Raw genomic sequence first — 8,499 nt, 5'->3', positions numbered from 1 at the left:
AGCTAGTTATGACTTAAACTGGTTAATGACGTCCTTCCAATGATTGCTGAGTTTGTACCCATAGAGCTCGATGTATATCCGATCATCATCATCATCACCTAGCCAGTGAACTGAAACACGTGCACCAAGCTCTCAAGATGCGGTTGGCTCACACGAAATTGATTTCTCTAAGACGAAGGTACTTTGCAAGCCCACTGGCTACCAACAAAGCTTTGTTCATGAAGCCAACCATATATACAGACACACGTTCAACCGAGAAAGACCCAAAGAATATGAATTTCTGCAGTCACGAAAGCTTTAAGTCAAGACCTATTTATACGCTTCCGCTTATTAATTTTTTTTATTTTCGTAAATTATTTTTCAAATGTATTTATATTATTTTCATGCTGAGTGCCTGCTGTTGCTGTGTTCTGCACAGCGCTTTGAGAACTTTTAATAAAAGCGCTATATAAATGTAATTATTATGATGTATCTATTAACAGACTTTTTTTTACGATTGAAAATCCAAGGGGTGCATTGCTCTAGTAAAGGTTAAGAACCACTGATTTAGAGAATTATTTTGCTGTTATATATTTTCACGTGATAAGCCACTTTGTTGAGCTATGGATTGTGGCTATATCGCTTCTGAAAAATAAGTAAAAAGCTCAGTGGGCTTTACCTGGTAAGATTTTTTTTAAAAAGTTTAATCTCATTATTTTTTAAGTGCTTTGTTTACTTTTCCTACACTTTGCACTCCTATCGTGTTTTTGTATTATTATTTTAACATTCTGACCCCGTGCTCCTACTGGAACATCTGTGAACAAAAAGCTTTAAAGCTCATCGGATTCCTCCACCTCCACTCCAGTTATAAATATTCTGATAAGTCTGAAAACCAACCAATCAGAGGGCGCGAGCGTGGCAACAGCCAGGAGCGAGGGGGGCGGGGGACGAGCGCGAGACGAACCCAAGCAACCAATGAGAGGGGGTCGCTGTGAGCTGTTGGGGGCAGGGGCCAGGGTGGGGATGGGCGTGGCCGGAGAGGGAGCGGGCCCGCCCCCTCTCACCCAATGAGACTCGAAGCGCGCGCGCGGTAAAGCTTGTTTGGGGGAGGGGTGTGGAGGGGGCGGTGGGGGGCCGTGGGGGGGAGGGCGGTGGAGAGGGAAGTGGGGGGGGGCGGTGGTGGACGGCGGCTCTTAACCAATGGGAAGGGCGCGTTCACTTCGTACGTGCTAACGTCCGGGCGCGCCGGCGACCAATGGGAGCGCGAGGAGACGGCCGTGGTCACGCGCGCGGGGATGGAGCGCGCAGAGGCGGCGGCGGCGGCTGCAGCGGTGGCGGTGGCGGCGGCTTTGACGACGGCGACGACGACGCGGGGAGAGGAGTCGGACTCGCGCTGACCATGGGCCCCACGCTCTTCCACAAGCTGTTCCACAGGAAGGCGGCGAGCCACCAACCCCGGGCGCCCCGGTGGCGCGGCGTCGGTGACGCGGTTGTCGGGTAAGGCTTGACGCGGGAGTCCTCCGCGCGCCACCCCCCATCACCCCCCGCCGCCGTGCGGGACGTTGTGGGTGGGTGGGTGGTTGGGTGGGCGGCGAGCGGCGGCGGCGGCGGGGCCGCTGACGAGCGGTCTTCCCCCCCCCCACTCCCCTTGTTTTGTCAACATTGGCGGCGGCGGCGGTGTGGAGAAGAAGGGGTGGTGCGCCACAATCTGAGGCTTCGAGTTTGCGCTTTTGTGAGACGATTTATAATCGTGCCGTGTCAACCCATGCGGGTTAACACGTATTCTTGAAGAGGGGAAATTTTAGTTTTTCGGGCCCATTACGGCGTGCAGCCGTTTCAACACGGGCAAGATTTTAACGTCTGTGTTTGTCTACCTTGTGATGGGGCTTTGTTTTAGGATGGACGTTGAGATGTATAAGGTCTGCATTGGTCTGTAATAAGGTAGGCACTGATAAGGGGTTGATAGGTATTATTATTTTAGACGGATCTATAGAGACCCACAGAGACCACATAGAGACCAATATAATAATACATGTCAACACATATGGTTTATCCCGTGTTCTTGTACAGGGTAATATTGAATTTTCGGGTCCATACGGCGTACATCCGTTTCAATACGGGCAAAAAAAATATTTGTTTGTCCCTTGTGATGGGAACTTTGTAGGATGAATGTTGAGATTTATAAGGGGCACAGGGTGACCAATAAGGTCTGAATTGGTCTGTAATAGGAAAGGCACTGATAAGGGTTTGACAGGTTTGTGATCGTTTTAACGATTTTTTTAAAACTAAATTTTGAGTTGGGATTTCTAGAATTCGTATGAATGGCACCTTACTCTACGTACCGTTTTCTTTTTAATATAGAGTACTTAGATTTAGTGAGGTAAGTTTTTTAGATAGATTGGGCTAGGATTCTAGTAGTTTTTTGTATGATCTTTATGGTTTTTTTGGTCTATATATGACACAGTAACATGCATGCTATATTACTGTAATGTGTACATTCATTTATACCATGGGTCGTTTGCACGCTGCACTTGATGATACAATGTATTTCACCTGTTATGAGCGAATTGACTTGCTAAGTAAACTAGCTGCGATGGGATACATGAGGGGTGGACCGTTGTGTTGTCTTGTCAGGAGTAATGAGATTTCGTAGTGTGACAGTTACAATCCTGGCCACGGTCAAATCAGTCGTACGCATCGTCGGCATAATCATCAGCCATGGTCAATCCACTGCTGGATGAAGGGCCTGCCTCCGTGGCCATCTGTCGCGGCCCTGCAGTGCAACAACAATTCACCGAGAAAGCAACCTGCACACGAGTTTTATATCGCTCGATCATCGCCACAGTTGGGATGTCCTCTCGGGCGTGTGCCCTCTTCTTCTTCTGCCACTCCCGACGTCATTCTTGACCTCTGGCCATCATTTTTGTTTTCAGTTTCATTTATTTGGTATAGCCCTGTGAGCCATTCGGCTCTTGAATCGGGTGCAACCGCAACAAACAAAAAACACAACATGAACAAGAAAAACATCTTAAAGTGACTATGCGCAAACAGAAAAATCCAGGAAAAAACGGCAAAATATTGCAGAAAAAGCACCGTACACCAACGATGTGTGCAAAAATCCCAGTGAGATGCAACAACAACAACAACCACAAGACAACTTAGATTAAAGCCATCAGTCTCACTCCGTACTACAACAAACAAACATGGCCAAACCAAAAAACTTTTCGAAATCACCAAAATAAGGCAATGTCACAGTGAATCATATACCTGTTTAGCAACGTGTGCTCCTGCACACATCTGTGGAAAGGAGCTTTATAGCTCATCGGATTCCTCCAGTATAAATAAAGATTCTGATTCTGAAATATGCTACATTAGTAACATAAATACCAGCTGACGATGCTATTGCTCCAGCACCTCTTAATGTCACCATAAATGTGACCACAGTTGATTCATTGCCGCATGTATAAGCTGTTTTTTTCATCTGAGAAATGTAGAATGGTTTTTACTTCTGGCTCATCAGGTCTGCCCAATGCTGTTTAAGCACAGATACACTTATGTGTACAGTACTCAATTTACATCTCAGCCACCAATTGTTCAGGTTAATGTAAAAACAATATGTATGTTTCTGTCACTTCTTAAGAGGAAATGAGCATGATATTTGTGTAGCGTGGCATGAAAAATATGAATTCTATCATTTATTTCACATAACCATGTACAGACTTTGCCGTGTCAATCCATTGCTGGATTAAGGTCTCCCAATGTTGTGCAGGTCTTGGGGATTATTTAACCATGATTCCTGCTGGTTTAGTACAGGTTGTAGAAGGCAGTGTCGTGTACAAAACGGCAGAGAAAATTATAATTTCAAAATTAATTGGTGTGTGTATTTGGTGTTTACTCGGTTAATTTTACTTTATGAAGCCACATTACGACTGTGGCAATGCAACCCAAACTGTGGACCATATGGTAAACCACTGTAGTCTGCGCTCCTTCAACGGACGAATATCAAAACTACACAAACTCTCTCCTGAAGCCCTCTCGTGGCTAGCAGAGCTCCACATATTACCTTACACAAGAATATGTTTATACTGTATTAGGTACTTGGTAAAGTAGGTCTTCGATGTATTTGCCGTTTCCCTATTGTAAGTGTAATTGTGTTATCAATGGCATGGCATGAGACTGTCCATTCAGAACTGCATCTGAGATCCCATCAAATGCACTGAAATTTCCCACATGCATTGCTTTGGACATACTTGTAGTGTGACAATCGAACAAACATTTTTTTTGCAGAACTGCCATGATTGCACAATTAAGTAAACAAATGCTATAATGTTTTTTTGCATTGTATTTGGTGACTTGGCTAAGACCATTAGCTCACTACACATGCAACCAGATTTAGTGAAGGGTGGCCACCCGGATTCGAACCCAGGATCCCTACAGTGCAGATTCAGTGCTCTGACCCCTGACCCACCCAGGCACAAATGCCATTTGTATGTGCGTTATGTGCATATATAGATAGTGGAGCAAAATCTCAATATATCTTACCATCGATTTTTGTGTTTACACAAGGCCGAATTGGAACATAATTTATCTTCCTATTTGTCAGTCTGTAAAGTTTCAAACATTTACTTTCTCGTTTTATCCCCTCTGTTTTTTCATAACACATACGGATTTAAGTAGGAATGTACGTTTTTCCATGCATCACAGAATACTACTTGAATTGTTGAGGGACTGCAGTGACGTTTTAAAAAATCTTAATCCTTCGGTGTATTTGGTGCATTCAAAAAGCAAGCATATTGTAAGTTGAAAGGCAAATATTGCACTGTTAGTCTTTTGTACAACATCTTTAAATACCACAATTGTGAACACATTTTAAGACTTTATCAATTTTGATTTAAAGCTTTTCGTGACTGCAGTGATTCATATTCTTGGTTCTTTCAGTAAAGTCACGTTGAAGGGAAACAATAAAATATATATAAAACAATAAAATTCTCACGACGTTTCGACTGCAACACAAGCAGTCATCATCAGGTGTGAAAACCAACGGCAAGAACATTTGAAAGAAGTGGTGGTTTGTATTTATTGGATATGATATTTGTCACGAGGTAACATTGCATATATGAAGCCCAATAAACATATAAACGTTGAATTTAGATCACCACAAATGTGTTGGATGTTTGCGTGTGTTTCACTGATAATACCATAACTATACCATACCTTCACTTAAAAGGTGGGAAAACGATCTGCTGTTGTTATCGTAGTCTTTGGTTCTTTCGGTAAAGTCACGTAGATAGAAACAAAGAAACATGAAGTGAATACAAATATCACGACGTTTCGGTCGCAACACAAGCGGTCGTCATCAGGCAAAGGAGTGAGCCTCTAAAGGCAAATTGTTTATAAAGTTTTGGGGATGGGCATAGCCCAAGTGTATCAGCAGCACCAGGAGCATGGGCGGTGCAGCAATGCCAATGCAGCAGCAATGCCAATGCAACAAAGGGCCGCCAAGAAATCCCTGCACCCCGCTCCACACCCCACACTGCTGACGGTGGAGGTTGATTGACAAGAAAACAAGTCAAGTCATGACCCAAAGTGGTTGATGACATCCTTACAATGATTGCTGAGTCTATAACCTTCCTCTTGGTTGAAATTGTGTCTGTATATATGGATGGCTTCATGAACGCTTGCAAAGTACCATTGTCTTAGAGAAATCACTTTCGTGTGAGCCAGCCGCATTAAAATAATGATCAACCACGGCAGAAGTATTGGTCCTACTGTGTTTCAAATCTTCCTTATGTTCACGAACACGGTCCGAGAAATGTCGCTTAGTTTCCCCAATGTAACTGCTGCCGCAGATAAAGCTTGGTTTGTAGACGCCGGGATATTTGTATGTCAGGGATCACATCCTTCACAGATGGGATCAGATCACGAATCTTATGTACTGTGTTAAATCGGACCTGGATCTTGTGTTTGTTCATGATTTTGGAAATCTTTTTGGTTACCACTGCCATGTACGGCAGGGTGATGGTTTTGATTGTATCCTCAGATGGCTCCTTCCTCACGGTTGGGGTGATGGCTTTGCGGATTGTGTAGTCAGAATATCCATTCGCCTTGAGTGCTTGGTGTACGTGTTTGAGTTCACTGGTTAGGTGTTCATGTTCCAAGATACATTGAGTTCTATGGTGTAGCGTTTTGATGAGGGAATTCTTCTGGGATGGTTGGGGTTGGGAATCCGGTTTTAGGTAGGTGTCAGTATGGGTTACTTTCCTGTAGACAGAATGGCTCAGTGTTATTTGTGACAAAGCACATTAGTATGACAAATAAGATTATCACTCATAGTTATTTTATTCGTGTTACTTTTTTTATTTCTTGTTAATACTCTTCATGTTCAGTAATTTCTACTCCCCATATTACATCCATTGTGCCACATCAATATTTACATTATTCTGCATCGGGTTGAAAAGTGCATGTTCCCTGATTAATAAATCATTGGCATAGCTAACCTTACCATTGCAGCTGGGAGACCCTTAGCAAACCTGTATTTTGGGCCACACAGAAACAAACACATAATGAAGGCAGGTTGAGCAAATGCATGGACGTAATTTCATTCTTAATTTCATTGGAATATCTTGTGTTGTTAAAATCAGAATATTGCATTAAAATATTTACTTATACATAAAAATACCAATACATTGTATATTCTTTGGGTCTTTCGGTAAAGTCACGTAGATAGGTTCAAATTAATAATTAAATTAAAAAAAACTACAACGTTTCGATTGCAACACAAGCGGTCGTCATCACAACCTCTGGTATATGTATTCACAAAAAATAGGAGTGATAGGCTGCTATTGGCTGTTGCTTGACTGTTAGTCTGTTGAGGACTGCAGCAAAATCCAATGTATCAATATACATCTACGATCCCACATTTATGCTCCCCACCTCCAACCTGCGACTTGAAAGGCATACATGGGTAGTGCTTCATCAACGAATTTGTCGTGAAACAATGTTAAACAGACCGACGTAAAGCGAGGAGTGACTTTACATGCTGGTAATTACTTCATCTGTCCGCTTTGAAAATTGAGCAGATAAGCTATTGCATAATCGGTACGACTCATTTTTATTTGCCAAAGCTACCCTTGGATCGGCTCAAATCTTTCAAGAAGAAAATATTTGGCTGTTTTTTTTTGCCTGTCACATGTTTGGGCGTTCGTTCAAAGGGGCTTGAGTGAAATCACAATGTCAGTCCGTGGCTAACAATTTAAGCGACCAGACTCTGTGCTTGGGATGGCCCGGTGCTTGAGTTGGCCAGTCAGCTTATCACAAGGCATAGGGTCTGTCTTAAGGATGGTCGTATCGCCTGAGTGCCTTGCCTGGGTGAGTAATCGTGGCTGTCCTGACTCTTGGCTGTTCGCTGATGTCACAGTGAGTGCTCTATCTCATGCCAAAAGTGTCTGCATTCTTTCACAGCCCTGTCTCTTCTTTAAGCCACAAAACCGGGACATTTTCTTTCCAGTGACAACACAAAGGAATACAATGTGTAGCTTGTGCGAGTCTGGGTACGAGTGTGCTCATTCAGCAAGTACACACACGAACGCTCATGTTACCATCGAAAACTCTCAGCAAACGTTGTATTTGAGAGTATCTTGTAAGAGGGAGTAAAAGTGATTACCTTTATTTGCTTTATAAATTCCATTAGGTCCTTTGAAAACGGAATGATCCATATGTTAAATGTAATGTCTTCCATCTGCTCATTTGAGTTTTGTGTGTTGAGAGTATTGCATTTCTAAAGATCATGTTTCTTTTTTTATTACAATAATTCCTTTTCATGGAACAACATTTTACATGATCATTTTTAAATGTGTTATGTTTAAGTTATTTGAAATGTAGAATTCCACTACTGGCTCAAGACCACCAGTGCTCATTTTAGCAGGGGAGACATTTGAAAGTTGATATTACATTTTGATAATATATCTGCATTTTTTCGTGCAATATTAGGTCCAACGACATCTATCTTCTATAAGCTTAACGCATGTTGAAAAATCCACCAAATTGTATTGTTTCAAAATGACACCCCTTAATGATTGAACAAGCAGAGGGACTGTCAGAATTAAGCTGCTGGGTATTATTCCGCCTCGCTAGCATATCCAGTTGCAGTTTGCCCAAAGAGCCTTGGTGCATGGATTGTGCCTGGCTCGATAATCTAATTGGTAATTAATTTGTCCCACTGGATACATTTTATCCCCTTGCTCAAAACGTGCACGAGTTTAACCCAGTTTTAATCAACAAGCATATTGCCTCTAAGCGGAGCACAAATACCATTTTTGAGTGCCCAGAATAGTTGGCACTTTGAAACCAAAGGAGCAGAGCAATGTGAAGAAGATTTCACACTTGTATCTGACGCTTCAGCAAGGCATTTCTCACCACTCTGCTCTGTGGGCTGTGTGCTCGGATGGTGGCGTTGCTGTCATAAGGCAATACATGGCTTTAGGACTTGTTTGATACATTTTAAAGTAATCAATGAGTACC

The 8,499-nt window shown here is 42.7% G+C and overlaps 1 protein-coding gene across 3 annotated transcripts in view; it reads left to right on the top strand.

Moving 5' to 3' along the window:
• The first annotated feature begins 1,214 nt into the window (after positions 1 to 1,214).
• Positions 1,215 to 8,499, top strand: part of LOC116950996 (folliculin-interacting protein 2-like) — a 65,560-nt gene continuing 58,275 nt past the window's right edge. For all 3 annotated transcript variants that reach the window (XM_032969257.2, XM_032969255.2, XM_032969254.2), the window contains exon 1: positions 1,215 to 1,476. In XM_032969257.2, the coding sequence (XP_032825148.2) occupies positions 1,235 to 1,476 (242 nt within the window). In that variant the 5' untranslated portion in view covers positions 1,215 to 1,234. The remainder of the gene's footprint in view (positions 1,477 to 8,499) is intronic.

The sequence above is a fragment of the Petromyzon marinus genome, chromosome 41 (genome assembly GCF_048934315.1).
Source record: "Petromyzon marinus isolate PM22_M1 ecotype Great Lakes invasive population chromosome 41, UKy_Petmar_22M1.pri1.0, whole genome shotgun sequence".
NCBI lineage: Eukaryota > Metazoa > Chordata > Hyperoartia > Petromyzontiformes > Petromyzontidae > Petromyzon > Petromyzon marinus.
Note: the sequence above shows the minus strand (reverse complement) of the source record. Positions and strands in the feature narration are given on the sequence as shown.